The sequence below is a fragment of the Geotrypetes seraphini genome, chromosome 1 (genome assembly GCF_902459505.1).
Source record: "Geotrypetes seraphini chromosome 1, aGeoSer1.1, whole genome shotgun sequence".
Lineage (NCBI taxonomy): Eukaryota > Metazoa > Chordata > Amphibia > Gymnophiona > Dermophiidae > Geotrypetes > Geotrypetes seraphini.
Window position 1 is genome coordinate 209,740,686 of NC_047084.1, and position 23,893 is coordinate 209,764,578.

At 37.0% G+C, this 23,893-nt stretch overlaps 1 protein-coding gene across 1 annotated transcript; it reads right to left on the reverse strand.

The window, feature by feature from the left end:
- Positions 1-679: 679 nt before the first annotated feature.
- EXOC1L (exocyst complex component 1 like) lies at positions 680-13,924 on the reverse strand. Its single transcript, XM_033960611.1, has 3 exons — positions 13,756-13,924; positions 2,945-3,075; positions 680-1,045 (listed from the first exon to the last, which is right to left on the reverse strand). Exons 1-3 carry the CDS (start codon positions 13,874-13,876, stop codon positions 782-784), a joined length of 516 nt encoding a protein of 171 aa, XP_033816502.1. The 5' UTR covers positions 13,877-13,924; the 3' UTR covers positions 680-781.
- Positions 13,925-23,893: the final 9,969 nt, after the last annotated feature.

Below are 23,893 nucleotides of genomic sequence, written 5' to 3' on the forward strand. Positions count from 1 at the left end.
CAAGAAATTGTGAACATGCACTTTTTTTTAATTAAAACAGTACATGATACGTAATTTTAAATGTGATTATCTTGATCAGCAGCCAAAAATCTGTAAGATATACCCGAAAGTGTTTAGTGAAGCAAAAACTTTGTTATCCAGTGACTCAGTGCTGGCACCTGCAATTCTCAGTGGCCTAATTTAGGATAGCATTTGTGCTGTCCTATATTAGGCTGCTCAGCTATGCAGGTGCCAGCACTGAATATTTTCGGCACCCACATAATCCTGGGCTCCTCTCCAGTGTCATCCCTGACCTGCCTACATTTTGATTGGGTGGTGTGTGGGGATATTTATCAATATTCTCTGGTTAAGTGCCACTGTATATCCCCATTTACTCAGTGCGAAGTAATTTGAGCGGACAGGAGAGGTTTCTGCCCACTGAAATCACTTTGAAAATCAGCTGGTATAATTCCAATTCATATTTGTCACCACGTCAAAATTATATACTATTCATTTCATATAGTAAAGGCATTGCAACATTGCTGTTTGTCTTCTCATTATAGGATAACAAATTAGCACTAAAGGCATTGCAACATTGCTGTTTGTCTTCTCATTATAGGATAACAAATTAGCACTAGTTTTATATGATGAATATGTTAAAGACTGTTTAAATTGTTACCTTTAGTTGAGAAAGTGAAAAGAAATATGCTGCTTCATTATTTCCTTATGCTTTATCTTTTTGATGGGGGATGGTCAGTAAACAGCATAGAATCTTGTAGGGGTAGGGAAGACAATAAATTATTTATGGTATAGGGCATAGGGACAAGCACAAAAGATTGGATGCATAGAAGCATATTCTCATCAATACCAGACAGTCTCCATTGTTTGATGACCAGATTGCACTGTCTTCTATATATGCCATATCAAAATTCACAATTTGGATGTCCTTCTGTATGTACATTTCGTTCAGCTGCACTAAACTTCGAGCAAAAGCATACTTCGATGCACAGCTGTAGGCTTCCCAATTGTAGAGTTTTCCAAACTGCAAATCAAAATAGGGATTATCCTAAAAGGAAAGAAAAAAAAACCCACAGGAAATTCAATGTATACAAAACATAGGATCCACAACAATCTAGCCTGCTCAAAAGAGAAGGGTTAAAATAATATGTTGAGAGCAAGTCTTTTCTATCAGTACAAAACATTTAGGCCCATATTTAGTAAAACTACAGAAACTATTTAAAGCAGGAATTACCACATTATTCTAGGAATGATGGTAATTGGTAGTATCGCCCCAAATAGTTAATTTAGAAGTTTGCATTATTTTTTATTATTGTGATGCAAAATCATAGCATACCTTTCTGAGTTGAGCTCGGATTTCTGGTATGCTCTGACATGTTCAACACACATATGAAGGGAATTCTAAGTATATAACAAACCAAATAACACCCAATAAAGAGTGTAGACCAGGGGTGCCCACACTTTTTGGGCTTGCGAGCTACTTTTAAAATAATCAAGTCAAAATGATCTACCAACAATAAAATTTTTAAAAACACAAAGCACACTGTACGCAGAGAAAATGTTAATTATCATTTATATTCCAAGTCAAGGCAGCTGACTTTATGCAATGTCACCTCAGTAACAACTGTACAAAAAATAGACAAATATACCCCCTCCCTTTTTACTAAACCGCAATAGCGGTTTTTAGCACAGGGAGCTGCGTTGCTCTCAATGCTTATAGGCTCCCTGCACTAAAAAACGCTATTGTGGTTTAGTAAAAGGGGGGCCATAGTGCATAATATAGACAACAGATAAAAATTCTCAAAACAGACACATTTTGATCACTAAATTGGAAATAAAATCATTTTTCCTACCTTTGTTGTCTGGTGATTTCATGAGTCTCTGGTTGCATTTTCTTCTTCTGACTGTGCATCCAATATTTTTTCCCTTCTTTCAGCCTCTTGTATGCTTCCTCTCCTCCAGACCTCATTCCCTCCTCAAATTTTTTCTTCCTCTCTCCCTGCCCTCCTCCCCTTTCTTTCTTTCTCTCTGTCTTTCTTTCTATCTCCCTGCCCCCCTTTATTTCTGAGACTAGTCCTACCTGCGTACATTCCAATTCAGCAGGAACTTGTCGAACTTGGTCTTGAATCCCTGGAGGGTGTTTTCCCCTATGACAGACTCCAGAAGAGCATTCCAGTTTTCTACCACTCTCTGGGTGAAGAACTTCCTTACGTTCGTATGGAATCTATCCCCTTTCAATTTTAGAGAGTGCCCTCTCATTCTCCCTACCTTGGAGAGAGTGAACAACCTGTCCTTTTCCACCATGTATATTCCCTTCAGTACCTTGAATGTTTCAATCATGTCCCCTCTCAATCTGCTCTGTTCGAGGGAGAAGAGGCCGAGTTTCTCTAATCTTTCGCTGTACGGCAACTCCTCCAGCCCCTTAACCATCTTAGTCGCTCTTCTCTGGACCCTTTCGAGTAGTATCATGTCCTTCTTCATATACGGCGACTACTGCAAATCTCTTACCAACCCTCTTTTTGGGGATATTTTTGCTTGATGAATCAGATCACCTTCTTCTTCTTCTTTGTGTTCAGGTTTGCCCCATGCATTCTATCCAGAACCTAACCATTCCCCTAACACTACATCTGATTTTCTGAAGCCCCAATATAAATACTATGGAATTCAGCCTTTTAATCTTGTCTAGAAAGTAATGGATGCCAGGCACATACTGAACCTTGGATTCTCTATTTGATCGTAATGTGACAGGGACAATTTTAGGTTTTGACTCTGCAGTTGAGATCCTGATACTTTGTCCAACTTCAGGGGACAGCAGAGGAGAATGCTAAATGAATGAAAACAAAATGTGTTTTCCAGGTATAGAAGTTTCTTTTTCCCTGATGCTTCTTCCTGAACTCTACATTCTGCCGTTATGACTAAAAACCACCCTACAGTTTAGGAAACTTACAGCATCTGCATCTTTTCCATCAATCAGCTCCAGATCTTTCAAAAGCCAAATTTCAGTTACTTCATATGTTTCTTCTAGATGTATTCTATAATGTTTCACCATGCATATCTGAACTTCTTCATATTTAGTCACTGCAAGACAAAATACATATTGCATTAAATAACAGATTATAAGATTTTCTAGCTAGTCTAATTCTGGATGAGATACTGTCACTCCATAAGCACTGTAATATACACAAATGCGAATTAAAAATAACCATTTTGCTTTTGAAGATTAGTGGTAGAACCTGCTAAAAAAATGTGTTGTGTGAAACATATACCAGTGCTTATTTGCTACTGTGCCATGGTTTGTTCTCCATATACAATGTTCTCCAACATACAATGGCCCGAATTCAACAAATATTACAAAAAATACAGCCATGCATCCTATGACCTCAACAACTGTCCACCATATCTCCTAAAAACATCCAGCACAAAATTCTGCGCTCTTCTTCTAAACTGGATACAAATCTCGCTAATAAATGGCCACTACTCTACCATCCTCAGCGAAATCATCATCACCCCGATCCTCAAAGACCCCAAAGGACCGATAGACCAAACAGCCAACTACAGACCCATTGCCTCTATTCCACTCTACGTCAAAATAATAGAAGGACTAGTTGCCAAATTCCTCTCCAATTACCTAGAAAACCATAACATACTCCATCCCAACAATCCGGCTTCAGAAACAACTTCAACACGGAAACACTACTAGGATCTCTCTTGGACACAGCCAGACAACATCTCAGCACAGGAAAAAAAATGATGCTCATACAACTAGACCTTACCGCTGCATTCGACTTGGTGGACCATAACATTCTACTACAAATCCTGGATACAATAGGTATCACAGATAAAGTATACACATGGTTTGAAGGATTCCTTAAATCAAGAACCTATAGAGTAAAATCAGACAAACAAAAATCTGAACCTTGGTCAAACCCCTGTGGAGTTCCCCAAGGATCCCCTCTATCCCCGACTCTCTTCAATCTCTATACAGCCTCCCTCAACTCTCACCTGGACAAACAAGGCATAACCTCCTACAGCTATGCCGATGACATTACCATTTTCATACCCTTCGATCAACCTGAACTTTCCATGACGAACACAATATACCAAACACTAAAATCAATAGCAACCTGGATGAAAGATCACAAACTGAAATTGAACCCAGATAAAACAAAATTCATCCTCCTAGAAAACAACAAAATACCAACCATAACCAACATTGAATTCAACGCAATCAACTACCCTAAAACCACCCTAAAACTGCTAGGAATAACTATCGACAGATGCTGCACCATGCAACCGCAAATCAATAAAACAATACAAAAGTCATTCTTAGTCATGAGAAACTTAAGACAAGTTCGGAAATTCTTCGAGAAAACTCAATTCCAGCTCATAGTTCAGTCCTTAATACTAGGCCTACTTGACTACTGTAATATCCTCTACCTCCCATGCCCTACAACCATAACAAAACAACTACAAACTATCCAAAACACAGCACTAAGACTCATCTACTCATTAAAGAAACATGATCACATTACAGAAGCATATCTCCAATCGCACTGGCTTCCGATCCCAGCAAGAATTTAAATTCTACTGCCTACTATTTAAGACTTTATATGGAGACAGTCCAAACTACCTAAATAACCGCCTCATCCACAACACTACAACCAGACATAGGAAAACTCACACCCCATTCTCATACCCCCCAATTAAGGAGGTCAAATGGAAAAAACTATATGATGGCCTCCTGGCCACTCAAGCAGCCAAACTAGACAATCAAATCGCCAATCTACTGACGGCATCCCTCGACTACAAGACTTTTAGAAAAGAAATAAAGACCATACTCTTCAAGAAAACTCTGAAAAAGAAATAATACCGCAAGTCTCAAACTCCACCTCTCACTAAAGCCAACTACCCCAAACAAATACCCATTTCTCACTCTTTTTGAAAATGACCAATTTTTTTTTTGTAAGTTATAGTTGTAATACATCTTGGATAATTCTTTTGTAATCCGCCTTGAACTGCAAGGTAATGGCGGAATAGAAATCCCTAATGTAATGTAATGTAATATAGCCGGAATTCATTTAGAAATGTGAAGGGGTCTTATAGGGTCCTTGGCTATCTTAAATATAATAACATAAAAGTTGCAAAAAAAAAAAAAAAATACAAGTAATTAAGAGGCTACAAACAAGTAGGTTGGTATCACAAGACTACAATGTAGGTTGGTGTCATGACTCTTTAAGACCCCTGAGGAAGGCATTTTTATTTTGCCGAAACACGTTTCGTGTTGGGTCATATTTATTGTATACATTATTTGGTTTCTATCCTGTGGGTCACTTGTGACTGTATACACCCTTTGTGGATTGTTTTTATGATTATCGTTTTTAAGTTAATTGGAAGCTTAGTAAACTACAAACTGGTATATCTGATCTTCTGTTCCACAATCTTTTTGTTGTTATAGTGTCTCTCCAGACAGGAATGGAGGAGCGGCCCAGTAGTGGAGTAGAGGAATGGTCTAGTGGTTTGAGTAGCTGCCTCAGCACTCTGAGGTTGTGAGTTTAATTCCCATTGCAGCTCTTTGTGTGACTCTTCACACTTCATTGCCCCATGTAAACCACTTTGATTGCCTAATACCGCATAGAAAAGGCAGTATATCAAGTCCCATCCATTTTACCCTTTACGGTTATCAGAAACAGTTTTATTGTCAAATCAACATGGCTGGTACACACTGGGCATGGACCTTTTCTGCCTATCATAGCACAACCTTCATCCTTAGATTAGATTTTCTCAATATCTTGTTGTACTCTTTATGAGACTTATTAAAACCTGGTTGTCCAGACAAGCCTATGATATTGATTAAGAGGTATATGTAATGATTTATTATGAAGAATATTCTTATTTTCCTTTGATAAATGCTATCTTTATTGGGACGTGTTTACTAAAGTGAGGTTACCATTTCCCATGTGAATTAGCTCACGATAGCATTTTCCCCATTAGTCTCAATACTTATTGCATGTTAGTTTAAGCAGTAACTGCTTGCCTAAGAAGGGCATGGCAGAGGGATGGATAGTTTCCATGCACTGTTACTATTGTAGATAGTGCAGGTGCACTCCATATTTGGCAGCTCGACCCCCTAGTGGTAATACCACAAGAATACCATTAGGTCTCAGCCTGGCCATTTTGAACCCTGGCCAGCGATGGGGCAGGAACATATGTAGATCATTTCTGCCCCACCCCAATCCCTCAACTAATCACCAGAGGCACCTCCTCCCAGTAAGTACAGAGGGTGGAGGGGGAATAAGGGGAATAGAGGTCAGGTGCTGTATGGAGATGGAAGATTTCAGCTGCTACCTGAAAATGCTCATAGAGAAGTCTTTTTTTAAAAGCATTATGCAATAGTAAATGAATGCAGATAATATGGTAAGTACATTCATGCTATCTGCTGATACATTTATCATGGAAAATGTAGGCCCTCTGCAGTAACTGCAAGGTGGATACTGTCTACGTCCACAGTAGTCACCATAAGAATATAAGAGTTGCCATACTGGGACAGACTGAAGGTCCATCAAGCCTAGTTTCTATCTTGGTGCACCTTATGCCTAGAAAAGACTGCCTGAGTCAGTACCTCAAGTTCTGTCTCTAGCAATGTTCAAATCTAGGCTAAAAGCCCAATTTTTATGAGACTGTTTTTAACGCTTAACTCTTACCAATGTCTGTTTTATCATTCTCTCTGTGAGAAATTTCCTAACCCCTATTTGTCCCATTTGACAACCTAACCCCTATTTGTCCCATTATACTGTAAACTCTACCGAACAAAGATTATTCTGTTCTATATAACATTTATAGCCCGCTTTAATCTCCAAACAAATTCTAGGCAGATAACAATATTTAAAAGAAACATATCTAGGTGAATAATAATATTTAAAAATAATACATCAGATTTCTCAGCAAATTTACAATAAATCAAATAAAATAATGAGTTTTAAAAATTTTCAAAAGATATAATATGAAGAAACTTTCCTTAATTCAGTAGGGAGATCATTCCAAAGACTTAAAATGAAATGAGAATGCTGGAAATGAGAAGCAATTATACTTACTGGCAGGGCTGGATTTTCCTATAGGCAAACTAGGCTTCAGCCTAGGGCCTCAAGATCAAGAGGGGCCTACATTCAAATTGTTAGCAAAATTAAAATTACACTATTCTAAAAACAGTGAACACTAAAACACTGAACCGAAAATAAGGAGAAATTCTACGCTTTGGGATCGGAACCGGCTCCGGCCGCAACGGGGCGCCGACTCGGCTTCTCCCTTTCTTTTTCTCGCCCTGGGAGGAGGATCGGGGAGGGAAAGACGTCAGTCTGGAAACAGCTGGGCAAAGCCCAGCCCTGCGGGGAGAGAGGCAAAACGTGGATCCGTCAGGACAGGGCAGCCCAGACTGGCATCGGGGGGTAGGGGGTGGGGGGGTTTCAGTGGAAGGGGGATGGGAGGTAGACAGGCTGGCATCGGTGGGGGTTTTAATGGAAGGCAGGCAGGCAGGATGGCATGGGGAGGGATGTTCAATGGAAGGGGGATGGGAGGCAGGCGGGCATCGGAGGGGGGATGAGGTGAGGAAGGACACACTGGGGGCACTATGGACATAGGAAGGGGCAATGTTGTGTGTTATATTTGATTAGTTATTGTTACAAGTACTATATATGGTGCTGAGAATAAATGTCCAAATAAGTGTTCTCAACTTTTTTTTATTTATTATCCGTGTCACATTTTTTATAAAGGTTAGTACCAATAACAACATGTTTCATTTAACATATTGATATATTTCACAGTAATGATGTATTTTATTATCTCTCATGTAATTTACAAACTTAAAAATGGGAGGTGAAAGGTCCTCATAAGTGGAATAGCCTAGGGCCTCTTTTCATCTAAATCCGGCCCTACTGGAAAGGATAAATATCTTAATAAACCTTAAAATCCCATACCATATAACATTTTATTTATTTAAAAATGTATATACTGCATACAACTATGCAGTTTCCATACCACATACATAAAATCTTGTTTCCCTCTGATTATCACAAATAACATAGATATGTCTAAACAACATCGTTAATTGTCCCTGTTATGATAGGGATAGAGCACAAATTCAATCAATTCAGAAATTCAAGCGAGCTTTAAATCATACATTGATGTGAGAAAAATTCAAAAAGACAATCATCAACTGAAATATACCTTAGAATAAAAAGGCATTGGCAAATAATTGAATTTTCAGCATTTTCTTAAAATTCATCCTTCCCGTACAAAATCGCAGGATACCAGGCAAGGCATTCCATAGTTCTATGCCAGCCAAAGATATCACTGATGCTCTGATCCTAGCATGCATAGTCGACATGCTACCCTCCCATTTACATCTCTTTATTTCATCCCATTTACATCTCTAAGCTCTCTTCTCGGTTTATAGATCTGGAAAAATTATTGTAAGATCTTTGGAGAAGTACGATATATTGTCTGGATGTATAATCGCAACAATCTTGAATTGCACTCTTTGTTGCATAGGTAACCAGTGTAATTTCTTCAACACAGGAGTTATATGGGTACTCCTAAGAGCCCCTGTGATTAATCTTGCAGCAGAGTTGATAAGCATCTGCAAAGCCCTCAACTTCCCTTTCACAACTCCTAAGTATAGTGAATTACAATAATCCACCCTACTCAAGATTAATGTAACTACTTTAAAATTTATTCTCTTCTCAACTGTCAAACAATGCAATTGATTTAAAAACCTGTGTGGTCTGAAACAATTGCAACCTATATTTCAACATCAGTGTAATACCACAGTACAATGAATTACAATAATCTAACTGGCATAAAATAATTGCCTTAACTATTGTTTGAAAACTATTAGAAAGGACAGAACGTATTTCATGTAGTTGATGTAATAAAAAAAACAACAACAACCCCTTACTCAATTCATGAACTTGGTTCTCAAAAGTCAAACCACAATCCAGTATAATACTCAAAACGCTAGATTTTTTTCTCAACCATGTTGCCAGTAGACAATGCTATTTTTATACCTATATAAAAACCTTCTGGATTGCTAAAACAAACTAACTTGGTCTTCTGTTTATTCAATCTTAAAAAATTAATAGACGCCCGATTATCTCTTACATGTTTAATGTACAACGCTTTGTACATCTGGCAGCACTATAGAAATTGTAAGTAGTAGTAGTGTGTCCTGAAGTATGGGTTGTATAAGTGATATATTGAGTCATAGAAATATCATGAAGTAGATTGAGAAAAATGGAGGCAAATGGGGCAGTCTTAGCAGTATGAATATTAAAGTCTCCAAGAATAATGAGGTTCTGTGATAGAACATTCATTTGGGTTATATAACATAGAAACATTATGGCAAATAAAAGTCAAATGGCTCATCCAGTATGCCTATCTGCAGCATCCACTATTTCTTCCTCTCCCTAAGAGATACCACCTACTTGTCCCACACTTTCTTGAATTCAGTCTTTGTCTTTACTACCTCTACCTGGAGACTATTCCACACATCTATCACCCTTTTTGTAAAAAAAAGTATGTCCAGTATAATAGGGATGGTATGCTGAACCTAAGGCCTTCCATCCACTCCCACGAGTCCATTACAGGAGATACTGATCACAGTTTTCAGCACCAAATCCTTCTCCTTGCCCTCTGCTGCCCCCAGTCAGTTATTTCTTCTGCAAGCGAGGGTGGAATCTAGAACAATCCTGTTGGATGAGATTAGTCAAGTGGCGACTTGGTCATCTCTTCACACTTTCACCAAGTTTTATAGGCAGTAGCAGGGGAGGACCGCTCTTGGATGTATAGCAGAACAGATTTAAAATGGCTCTTTTGTAAGCATTTAGCTAGATCATTTTTGAACAGTTTTGTTCTTGGATGCTTTAATCTCTCCAATCAGATTCTAGGCAGATAGCAATATATAAAAGAAATACATCTTGGCAGATAATAATATTAAAAAATAATGCATCAAATTTCTCAGCAAATTTACAATAAATCAATTAAAATAATGAGTTTAAAAATTTTTTAAAGCAGATCCTATTGAAAATGGCCCTCCACATCTTTTTGGAGATGCAGTGACCAGAATTACACACAGTATTCAAGATATGGTCAAAACCATGCGATAAAAAGGCATTATAACATTCTCATCTTTGTTTTCCATTTCTTTCCTGATAATTCCTAAGATTCTATTTGCTTTCTTAGCCGCCAACGCACATTGAGCTGAGGGTTTCAATATATCCTCAACAATGACACCAAGATTCTTTATCTGGGCAGTCAATCCTAATGTGGAATCCTACATCATATAGCTATATAATTTGGGATCCTGTTTTCCACATGCATCACTTTGCACTTGTTCACATTACACATTATCTGCCATTTTGATACCCAACCTCTCAGTCTCACAAGGTTCTCTTGCAATTTTTCACAATTCTCTTGTGACTTAACAACTTTGAACAACTTTGATGTAATCAGCAAATCTAATTTTCTCATTAGTTATTCCCATCTCTAGATAATTGATAAATATGTTAAAAAGCAGCATTCCCAGCATAGACCCCAGGGAACCCCACTGTTTACCCTTCTCCATTGAGAATATTAATCTTTTAACTCTACTTTCTGTTTTCTATCTTTTAACCAGTTCTTAATCCATAAAAGGACATTACTTCCTAACCTATAACTTTATAATTTCCTCAGAAGTTTTTCATGAGGTACTTTGTCAAATGCCTTTTGAAAATCCAGATGTACAATATCACTGGCTCACCTTTATCCACATATTTCTTCACCTTTGAAGAAATGTACTAGATTGGTAAAGCAAGATTTCTCTTGACTAAATCTATGTTGGCTTTGTCTCATTAATCTATGTTTATGTATATGCTCTGTAATTTTGTTCTTTATACTAGTCTCTACCATTTTGCCCAGCACTAACGTCAGATTTGCTGTTCTATAATTTCCCAGATTACTTCTAGGACCCTTTTTAAAAACTGATGTTACATTGGACACTCTCCAGTTTTCTGGTACCATACTCTCCATTGGACACTCCATTGGACACTCTCCAGTTTTCTGGTACCATACCATACAGAGATATATTATAAATTACAGATAATAGCTCTGCAAATTAATTTTTCATTTCTTTCAGTACTCTGGGATGTGTACCATCTGGCCCATGTGATTTACTACTCTTCAGTTTATCAAATTATCCATTACATTTTCGAGTGTTACACAGGTTTGTTTTAGTTTCTCTGACTCATCAGCATTGAATACAATTTCTGGCACTGGTGTCTCTCCCACTCTTCCTTGGTGAAGACTGAAGCAAAAAATTCATTTAATTTATTTGCTATGGCTTGGTCTTTCCTGAGTGCCACTTCTAATCCTTGTCATTTAGTTGTCCAACTGATTCTTTTACCAGCTTTGTGCTTCTAATATAACTATAAAAAATTTGTATGATGTGTTTTTGCCTCCAACGTAATCTTCTCAAGTTCTCTCTTTGCCTTCCTTTTTAATGCCTTGCATTTGAAGTGCCATTTCTTATACTGTTTCCTGTTCTTTTCAGTTGGATCCTACTTCCACTTTCTGAAGGTATTTCTTTTAGCTCTAATAGCTTCCTTCACCTCATTTGTTAACCATGCTGGCTGTTGTTTGGCCTTCCTTCCTATTTTATTAATACATGGATTATATATGGTCTGGGTTTCCAGGATGGTATTTTTGAATAACATCCATGCCTGATTCACATTTTCAACCTTTGCTAAGTTTCTTTATTACCCTTTGTGCACTGGAACACCACCATCACTGATGACACAGCAGAGGGAAGGCCCTGGCGGGGAAGGCTGTGAAGCAGCCCATTCAGAGCGCTACCACTGGTTTTGAGGCTTCAGAGGTATGTAAGGCAGTTGGTGGTGTTCCGGTGCACAAAGGGATGGGAGAGAGGGATCTTAACTAGGACTTATTTTTGGGGTAGGGCTTATATTCTTAGGAAAAACTTTTACATTTCAGGCTAGTGCAATGAATTCATATTGGAGTACGCTTATTCCCCAAGCTCAGTCTTATTGTTTATCTAGAAAAATTCTTAAAACTTACTGGTTTGATAAATATAATAATAATAACTTTATTCTTTTAAACCGCCATAACCAAAAGTTCTAGGCGGTTTACACTAAAAAGAGCTGGACAATCAGCGAAATACAATAATACAGTAAAAAAATACAAATATTTGTAAAATAGAATTTCAGTAATAAAACTCACTAAGTAATAAACTTATCGAACAAAGTAGTCATAATTAATTTCCGAAAACTGCAATAGGATAACATAGCTTGCTGAATACATATGTGACTTAATTGCCATTTTGTATATTCTGACAAATTTTGATATGCTTATATAAGTAATTCACTGTTTGTGCAGTGCCTTCTTGTTGTAAACCGCCTTGAACTAAAGGTTTGGCAGTATATAAGAATAAAATTATTATTATTAAATTAAGACCTACCCTGAAAATCATGCTAGGGCTTGTTTTCAGGGTAGGTCTTATTTTCAGGGAAAGAGGGTATGTGTGTACTTTTGTGACCCACCTTGTTAAAAAGGTGGGTTTTAAATAAATAAACTCTAAACTTTGAGAGGAAGCAAAGGAACAGATAGGGAAGGGGACAGGAGGTTGATAGATGGACACTGGGAATAGGTATGAATTAAAGGAGGCGGAAAAGAGAGACACAGATTCAAGGGAAGAGGGGAAGAGGAAGGGAGTTGATACTGGAAAAGGGTGAAAGAGACAGGAAGCAGATATTTAGAAAGGTGAGAAACAGGTATGGTGAACTGGAAGTTGTAAAAGAGGGGAATACACTGGGCTGAATGCTGAAGAACAGGGGGAGACAGGAGGATAATTAAGGAAAACAAAAATAGAGAATTTATGGAAGGAAGGGGTAAGATGAGGAGGGGTGAAAAAGAAGGAATCGTAAGGGTAAGAAATGAGATGAAGGGGATCAGACTACTCAGCAAGCAATTAACAGTTATAGTTAAGAGAATAAAATGGGTTAAGGTGTAAAACAAATATGGGAAAAGTTATAGCAGAATAAGAAAATGGCAATGAAAGGAAGAGAAAAGCTGAGAAGAGAAATAGGGAGGTGAGAAAGAACAAGGGATAATGGAAGAGAGAGACCCCTGATTCCTAGAAATGATAGCTGGCAAATGCCATGGTATAAATAGCACATAACTGGGGAGAGGGCTGCACTTCCTTTCCTCAGTTTGCTTGCAAATGTATGAGTTGTGTACACAGTCCGAAAGAATGAGAGGGAGCCTTGGTTAACAATAGATCTCTTCTCTCTAGTCCTACTGGAATCATCTTTCATGAAATAATTATAATTTGTATAGCTATAATAACAAACATATCTTTACAGTGGAAAACTCAGGTCTTGAAGAGAATGTACTTCTGCATATTTTTTATAACAGAACTTTTTTTGTTGATAAATGTAAATAGTATATTCTCAAACAGTATAAATATGAAAGAAAGAACTTTGACAAATCCATCAAAAATATCTATAGTAGCAGCAGTGCTAACCAGCTGCTGGAGGGTATGTGTGCATATGAATGTGCTAAGGAAGTTCAAATGCAAGAAGTAAGAAACTGATACATCTAAAAAGCTATAAATGAAGCCAGCATGCAGTTGGTTAATTGCTAAACAGGGAGTTAGTGTAAAGTTTGGCACACATTCAGTTACAGTTAGAAAACAAAGCAGAGGTTTACTGTTACCTGCTGCACAAAGGAAATATCTCTCCTTGGGTGTGCCTTCAATTTCAATAAACGCATACAAAGTGTGTCCCTCTGGTTTAAAGAGCTTCTTTTCCAGGTCCTCCTTCAGCAACGAAGACATTTCTTTCTCTTTACTATGTGAGTCCTGATCCTTGCTGTTTTCTGCAGCTGTTCTTGAAACATTTATCAACCTTCTTTGCCCTGCTTTTCTTCCAGTTACTTGGATGGCCCCTGTGAATTCAGCAGAGGGCTCTTGTCCACTTATCTCCTGCCCTCGCTGGCTTTTTGTGGCCCACATGCACCATGCAGAAACAGTGTCAAGAGCACCCAGCCAGCCTCCTGCAGAAATTAACTCCAACCCTCAGCATCCAACAGAGGTTATCTTTCTCTGTGCATCTCTTCTGTCATTCCCTGAAGTAACATGCTTATTTATATATATCTACACTTCCACATATATATATGAAATGCCACTGGTTACTATAATTTAAAAGGATTTTTTCCAAACTGAAAAAAAAAAAAAAAAAATCAAGACTAGTGCCTCATTTAGGCTCCATTACAATAATCTGTTAACAGCTGCTTTGAAGTATTGATTTCAGCGTGTCTTCCATTAAGAATGCTATTACAACTGGCAAGTGAAAGTGGAACAGCCTCCTTTCAATGTGCTGAACACTTAACATCTCCCACAAGCCTGAGCGCATGACACTGCTTCACCAAAAGGGAACAGCCAATTCCCTGCTCAAAACCACTTCCAACAGGCACAAAGTATCTTCATAGCAAACTATATGTTGCTAACAAAAAAAATACCAGCTTAACTGCACAGCGTCACTGTCTCTGTTGTTTTGTAGTGCAGGGAGATCTTATAAATAACACACAAAGCAATTTTAACCCTATTTTTATATTGCTCAGATTGATTCCACTGTTTCCAAAGTCTTCCAACTCTTCTTGTGAACTCTTGAATGTAAATTTACATAAATATATGAATGTACACGGGTCATGCGTGGAGGGGGAAATTTTCAAAGTTGTTTCTGCAGTACTTTCACTACAAAAGCGGGCTATTTGTAAATTGCCCACTCAATCCCAAATTCTATAAAAAGCACTAAAAATAGCACATGCAGTTTTGGTCACATATCCAAATTGCATGTGCAATTTAATTGTATAGCTAGCTAATTAGTGCTGATAATTGCATTTTAACAATTATGGGTGCTAATTAAAATTAATTACAAGTTACAAAAAGGTGCCAAGAAAATGGATGAGTCATGGGTGGATCAGGGGTATTACTTTAAGTTACGAACCTAATTATATATAGAATTTAGTCACAATATTGCCCAATATTTTCATTGCAGAAATGGCTGTGCCTAAATTTAGTCACAGCTCCCTGTTGTATGTGCTATTCTATAAATTGTGCCTAACTTTAAAACATTGGCTGCAGAGGATAACATCAAGGCTTTACATTGCCATGTGAAACTAATACAACTTATGGATCAAGAGCTTGAGGATGCAAACAACCACTGAAGGAGGAAAACTATTAGAATACTTGGGCTTCCAGAAGGCAGAGGGGAATAATCTGATCTCTTTTCTGGAATCTTTTATTCCAACCATCTTAAACATACAATTTTTGAAAGATCTGGAAATCGAGCGCACTCATAGAACACTCTTGGTGCGCCAACCACATGATAAGAACCCTAGGCCTATAATATTGAAACTACTTCGATACTCGCAGGTGACTGAAATAATGCAAAAAATGAAATCTCTGGCACCACATGGTACATGCCCAACAAAAACTTTTAGCTTACTGTCCACAATTTTTTTTAAATGGGTGCCAGATTTGGCCTGTTCTACCTGGCGTGAATGCAGGTTATGTACCAAAATCAAATGAAGAATTTTGCAGATCCCAAATCGCTGGCAAATTATATTGAAGACAAGATGCCTTCACCTATCACCTCAGTTTAACAGTAATATTTGTCCTTCTTATTCACTGGCTAGTGTTATATTCTCATTTTTAAAGATGATTCTGTTTGCCTAAAAGGAGTGTCATAGGGTCAACGACCCAGTTACACATTTTATTGGGCTCTTTTTTTCCTTTCTATTGCTGTTGGACTGAGTAGTGCTCACTCTACATCATACTGTTTTCAATAGCTAATGCTTCTACCTAACAATATTTCTGTTAATATGTTTGGAATATTAGAAGCACATGAACTTTGCTTGTAACTGGTTGCATTGGAGTTTTATTTGTGCTGAGCTGTCACCTAGTCATCTCCAACTATCCATTATGTTACTGCATGTAATTCTACTATGTGTTATGTTTCTACCTTCCAAATATTCATGCTATACCTTATTTCTACTCAGGTTAAGATTCTCAGAAAACCGCGTTAAAAAGCAACGGTCTGCTAACGCTGCCATTTTGATAGCAAATTTTAAAAAGCAAGACATTCTCAAAAAATGCTTGCAAATGATATCGGCAGACAGCAGGGAAGATTCACTAAATTTATATGCATCGAGTCACTGGTGCTAGTGACCGGCACATGCACAGAATATATAAGGAAAGAGGTGTGAATGTGCGCATGTCCCTGGAAAGCAACACAATGCAAACAGCACCATCCATATTTTAACACAAAATACGAGCGGCTCAGAAACAATTCTAAACCACGGGCATTTGAATTCTGGAATCGAGGGACAAGTCCAGGTATGCTTTATTAATCTTCCCTGCCATAAAGCATCAGTGGTGCCATATAAGCCATAAGCGGTGTGTCAATCATAGGCATACAAGAGCTATTGGATGAATGGGATGGAAGAGGAGGGGAGAAGCAATGTCGACTTTTATCAATTGCGCATAAAACATGCCTGTCTCTCCAAAAAGCTACTATAATTCAGGTAAATCTTGTAATTTGTTTTTAATGTAAAATTTAATCAAGACCCACAGTCAGAAACACACAAGACAAGGGTATCATATACGCACTCAAGAAGAAACATTGGCTTTTAACAAGCATGCATGAAACATGCCTGTCTCTCCCAAAAACTCAAAAGAAGCATGATTTTACTACCCTCCACTAAAAATATATAGATACACATTTTTTTTTTTCATTAGCCATAGTCAAAACACAAATGCTTCCACTATTAACGGCACCCCGGACCATTCACTGCTTTTTGTCGCCAAAAGCCAACATCACTTTTTGAAAATGACTCAGCAATTTTTAAGAATCCACTGGAGGGCTCATTTCAATGTTAAAGAGCACATTTGCATGCCATTATCGGAGACCGCTATAAACCTCGCTAAAGACAGAGACAATCCATTTTGATAATCTGCCACTAAAATGCGTGCAGGCTTAACCAACGGAAAACAGTTTAGCTATGGTGTTAAAGTTTTGAGAATCTTGCCTTCAGTGCTGATTTTTCACTACCATGGTACATGTATGCACAACAAATCTGATCATTATAAAATCGGAATACAGCTATTAATTTAATATTTCTAAATGTCAAGGGTTTAAATAATAAGATCAAAAGTAACAAAATATTAAATTACTTATCCAATTTTAATTTAGACATTCACTATTACAGGAAACACATATAAATAGAGTTGAATCTGCCAAATTGAAGCAACAATGCTCATCTTCTCTTTTCTTCTCCCTTGCTGAAGAAAGGAATGGAGTAATTACTCTCATTAGGAAAAGAAGCGACTTCAGTATTCTCCATAGTACACATGATACCCAAGGTAGATGGGTTAGTGTGCAGTTGGATATTAACTCAAATAAAATATTAGTAATTAATATCTATGCACTTAATATAGATAATCCTGAATTCTGTTAAGAAATTGTGCATCATATTATTAAATTTCCTGACTGACATCTGATTTTAGGAGGCAACTTTAATTTAGTATCAAACCCTCAAAAGGATAGAGGTTCTAAGGTATCTTATAATAAAACTAAAGCATTATTTGCTCTCCAGGACATTATATCTTAGTTTCATCTTTCAGATCCTTGTAGATCATTACATCCTAATGACAAATAATACACCTTCTATTTATCACCTCACTCATCTACACCAGAATAGACTACTTCTTGACAAGTATTACACTAAATAATTGTTTATCTTCATCCATAAAAGAAATAAATATATCTGACCATACTGTCATTGTGCTCTCTTTGAATGGTTTCTCCCATATACTTAAAACCAGACACTGGAGATTCAACTCCACACTCTCGAATGAAACAGATTTTAGAGAAATTATTGAGAAAGCAATAATAGAATATTTTCAACTAAATTTACCAGAACATACCAATTAGAAAATTACCTGGGATGCCTTTAAAGCTTTTATACTGGGGGGGTAGGGGGTATTATTAACTATTTTATAAATATGCATAAGAATAGGAAAAAGAACTACAGCAGTTAGAGGAAGAAATAAAATCAAAGGAAAGAATCCATCAAAATAATATCAATGATGTCTCAACTCTAACTGAGCTACAAAAGTTATGTTTTAAATATAATTCTAAATTGAGTAAATCTGCAGTTCTTGTGGTATTTACACGAGCCTCTACTTATCATTCAAACAACAAAATTGGCCATCTCTTGGAAGAGGTGGTGGAGACAAAAACTGTGTCTGAATTCAAGAAAGCGTGGGATAGATACATGGGATCTCTTAGAGAGAGGAAGAGATAATGGTTACTGTGGATGGGCAGACTGGATGGGCCATTTGGCCTTTATCTGCCATCATGTTTCTATGTTTCTATCTTTTAACTAATTACTTGAAAAAAAGAGTGATAAGACAAATATATCCAGTGTTAAAAATGATAACGGTACCATATTAATACATATGAATGATATTATCTCATTTTAAAGAATTTTATCAGAAATGATATACTGCTGATTTTACTTCATTAGATTCAAATTATAAATTTTTACAAACCCTATCCCATCCATCACTTTCTGGCACAGATAATGATGTGCTAAAAGAACCGATAAGCCTTGATAAGCTAATTGTTTATATTAACAATATGACTAATAACAAATCACCTGGGCCTGATGGCCTCACTGTTGAATTTTATAGAGCATTCCAAAATACACTAGCCCCTTATATGTTACAATATTTTTCACGTTTATATAATATCGGACAAGCTTCTGGTATATTCCACGAAGCTGCTGTCATAGAAATCCCCAAACTGGGGAAAAATATATGAGGTTCAAAACTAGACCACTTTAATTAATGTTGATACCACAATATGTGCAAAAACTATAGCTACAATATTACAAAACATTTTGCCCAAATTAATAGAACCAGATCAATCTGACTTCATTATGATAGATACTCCAATAACAATATGAGAATATTTACCAATATCATAGTACTTATAGCTAAAATCTCTAATAAACTGATGGTGATGGGACTGGATGCTGAAAAGGCCTTTGATCGGGTGGAGTGGCATTTCTTATTTCGAACACTTAAGTGGTATGGATTCTCTACTGAATTTATCAAAATGATCAAGGTACTTTACTCACATCCCATCACAAAAATTTCAATTAATGAACAACTTTCACAGCCTTTCCACCCTACCAGAGGCACAAGACAATGTTGTCCCCTATCACCCTTGCTGTTCAACATAGCATTGGAACCACTCCTTACAGCAATCAGAAGGGACATAAGAATAAAAGGCTTTCACAATACTTCATTCTCAGTGAAACTGTCTGCATATGTAGATGACGTGCTACTTTACATTGCTCCTGAGTCTGTTCCTCATGTACTTGAATTAATTAATCAATACTCATTAATTTCAGGTTACAAATTAAACACTAGTAAAACTGAAATCATGTCTTTGAACTGTTCAGAATTACAACCTGAAATTGAATCCTATGGTTTCCTATGGTCATCTAACAAAATTAAATATTTGGGTATCTTATTTGATCCTAGGATTGAAGAAACACTTCTTTATAACACTGAATACATATTTAACACAACAAAAGAATGTACAAAGAAATGGTCTCCACTTAAACTCAATTGATGGGGTAGATTGGACACCATCAAAATGATGATTGTTCTGAAAATAAACGATATACTTAGGGCTCCTTTTACTAAGCTGCGATAGCGGTTTTTGCGCGCACTTAGCACATGTTAAATTGCCGTGAACACTAGACGCTAATGCCAGCATTGATCTGGTGTTAGGTCTAGCCATATAGCGTGGGTTTAGCGCGTGCAGCAATTCTGCATGTACTAAAAACGCTATCGCAGCTTAGTAAAAGGAGCCCTTAGTATGTTGCCAATATTGTTTGATCCCACATTTTACAACAAAATTGAAAACTATTTATTTTATTTATTCATTTTTCTATACCATTCTCCCAGGGGAGCTCAGAATGGTTTACATGGATTTATTCAGGTACTTGAGCCTTTTTTCCTGTCTGTCCTGATGGGCTCACAATCTATCTAATGTACCTGAATTTTTATGGAATGACAAGCAACCATGCATAGCCCTTAAAAAACTCAAAGGTTCCATTGAAAACAGGGGAGTTAACTTTCAAAGTTTTCAAGACTATCATATGACTTTTCTAATGGCTCAGAGCATATATTGGTTAATAGATCATCCAAACAATGATACACCTATTTGGTTACAACTAGAACAAACTATTATTAACTCCATTATGAAGCTCGCTTCCAATATATTATTAACAAAACAAGAGAGAACTAATCCAATCGTATCTAGTATAAAAACTGTAATGACTGTATTTGATGACTTAACTGATAATCAATAGTCCTCTTCTTTACTAACACCAATTTGAAGGAATGAGAAAATAAAAATCAATAATACCATTATTTGATGAAGCACTGGCAACAACGAGGAATATGGAACATCCAACAATTACTACAGAACAATAACTGGCTACCCTTTTCTGATATTGTTTTTAAATATAATTTTCCTGTAACTCAATATTATCACTGGATGGAACTATATCACTGCTTAATGGGGCCCTTTAGCAAATTATGTATCCACCAATTAATAGTTCAAGCCTTCCATTTTATTGAGTTTTACACACATCCGGATTGGGAGGGAGGGAGGGATGGGGGGGGGAATGGTTATATTATTATTATTGTTAGTAATAAGTGCTGTTATTTGGTGCCAATTGTATTTTTGTATGCACTTTGTATGTTATTAAAATGAATAAAGACTTTTTAAAAAGTCACTACAGCATACTGACATTTCCAAGCTGAAAGAGAAGCCTGATAGTTTGACCATTATACAAACCTTGCATTGAAATAAAGGATTCAGGCTTCTAAGTGGTACAAATATTTACAGATAAAGAAATTTGCTCTGTCTACATCATTGGTCAAAAAATGGAATTCTGAACTTCAAACATGTTGCAGCCAAGAAACATGGGTTGCTATATGGTCTCTTACGTGCTAGTTTTTTGGACTCTGACTAGATCTGCTAAGCTTTCAAGATCTCAAAATAACTTATGCTGGTCCTGTAATTCTGAAGAAGGTACCATCTCGCATATGATTTTTCACTGTACTCATCTCCAGATATTTTGGGACAAAGTATGGAACACAAAGCCATATTACATATAAATGAACAACTACACTTTAAAATATTAATTCCTGGCTGAAAAGGATTAGAAACCACACTGTCATCTTATCATGCCAAGTTATTGACTTCCCTATTGATCATTGCTATTAAAAGCATTTTGCATAATTGGAAAGACTTATCCAAAGTTGACTATAATATTTGGTGGAATATAGAATGTCTCAATGAAAAGCACAAATTTATTACAACTTATACTAAAACATGGGCATTAGTATAAGAATATTGTGACTCTAACCCTTGACTATATATCACATATTTAGTTTGTCAGCAAACTCACACTAGATTGTCATTATTACCATTATCATTACTATTTTATAATAATCGTATGTAACTCATTTAATATGTACCATGCTTGCGTTATATGTATGGGGTTGGAGGAGTTGCCGTATAGTGAAAGATTGGAGAAACTGGGCCTCTTCTCCCTTGAAAAGAGGAGAATGAGAAGAGACATGATCGAAACATTCAAAATACTGAAGGGAATAGACTTAGTAACTGTTCACACTCTCCAAGGTAGGGAGAACAAGAGGGCACTCTCTAAAGCTGAAAGGGGATAGATTCCGTACAAACGTAAGGAAGTTCTTCTTCACCCAGAGAGTGGTGGAGAGCTGGAACGCTCTTCCAGAGTATGTTGTAGGGGAAAATACCCTCCAGGGTTTCAAGACTAAGCTGGACAAGTTCCTGCTAAACTGGGACGTATGCAGGTGAGGCTGGACTCATTTGGAGCACTGGTCTTGACCTAGGGGCCGCCGCGTGAGCAGACTGCTGGGCAGGATGGACAACTGGTCTGACCCAGCAGCGGCAATTCTTATGTTCTTATGAGTCAGCTACAGATTTCTACATGCATAAACTTTATCTCTGACTATTTTGTATCACCCTTTGAATATATTTAGGTACGGTTATGCTTATGTTTATAGAAACAAAGTTGAACATACCATCAATGTTATGTTTTATTATGTCTTGTTGCTATATAAAATTGAAACTTCAATAAAAATTTATTGGGGGAAAAAAAAGAGAAAAAGAGGCGGGAACCATCCCTAAACACCTCAACACTCTTAATCATGTGTCCCTTGTTCGTATAACTTGTACTTTATAAATACAGTAAGATCAAGAGTGCAATATTTTATTTATTTATAACATTACTTATCTTATTTAACATCAGTCTATCAGACAAACAAGACATGATCAACATGATCGTGTTTCAAGTTGACTGTTCTGCATTAGGGATTGCACTCAATTTAATATGCCTAAAACATGCATGGATCTGTAAGGGAGAGGAAGGAATAGTAGATGGCATGGTTAGGAGGACTAGATAGGCCTTCATTTTTCTGTTTAAATTCTCATCTATACATATACATATTTCTGCTCTACCCTGATTTGCACTGACGCTACTTCTAAGGGGAGAAAACCTTAAATATGACACTCAAATTTATATATAAACTTTCAACTGAAAATAGCCAATCAAATATGTGAAAATGTCTATTTTAATATATTTGATATAGTTGGAAGAGTTTATTGAAAAATATTGTATAAAAGCAACATATGACCCTGTCTGTCTTTATAAAATTGAAACCACCTCATAAGGGGACGAGAGGTTTGGAAAATTGAAGAATTATTTTTCTACAATAAACTCTTTGGGGAGATAAAAGGAAGGGTTATTACTGAAAGCTGGAATAAACTATCAGCATGAAGAAGAAATAGGAAATGCCTCTACAGATATGCAGAAAGAACAAAGTTGTAGTGGCAACCAAGAGAAGGACACCAGCCAGAGGAATTGAACTGCAAACAATTCATTCAATTTCAACTAGCCCCCTCTAATACAAAGCCACACTAGTGGCTGCCGCGCGGTAACGGCCCCGAAGTGGCTTTGTAGAAAAGGGGGGTAGGATTGTGTATGAGGATTTTTGTTGACCTGACGTGGCCACATTTCAGCTAAATGCCTGCCTCAGGGGTCCAAAGACTGTAGGAATACAGCTATTAAGAACAGAATTCCTCTGTATACCATATTATATACAAAGCTTATTATTAATCACACAGTGCAGGTTTACTGAATGTTGTTTCAGAAATAAAACAATATAAATAATAAACGATTTAGCTGAAACACAGTTGGTTTAGGTCAGCTAGAATCTCAGATACAGTCTTGATTGGAACTGAATAAATTGCTGTGAAATCCGTCTGGATAGTATCCTTCTCTTGGTATCACTGCTCCTTTGTTCTTCTTCTTTCCATAATCTACCAGCACCACAGAGAAGATAATGACCTGCAATCTGATACATCACAGTAGAGCAGTAGTTTCCAATCTTGTTCTTGTAAAGGGCCACAATGTGAATACGAGAAACCTCTGAGGGCCACCAAAAGGTTTCAGGCTTACTCATTTAAGCCTATACTAGTCAAATATATAATTGAAAATTCTGTTTTCATCATGTACTCTTCAGCATTTTAGCAAAACTTTGGTTTGGTTTCCACAATTCTCTGAACCCAAATGTTTCATGGATTTTCTAGCTTTGTCATACCACTGTAATACACGTGCATCTAAATATGAATCCTGACCTTTGACCTGTCCAGCAGCCATATGT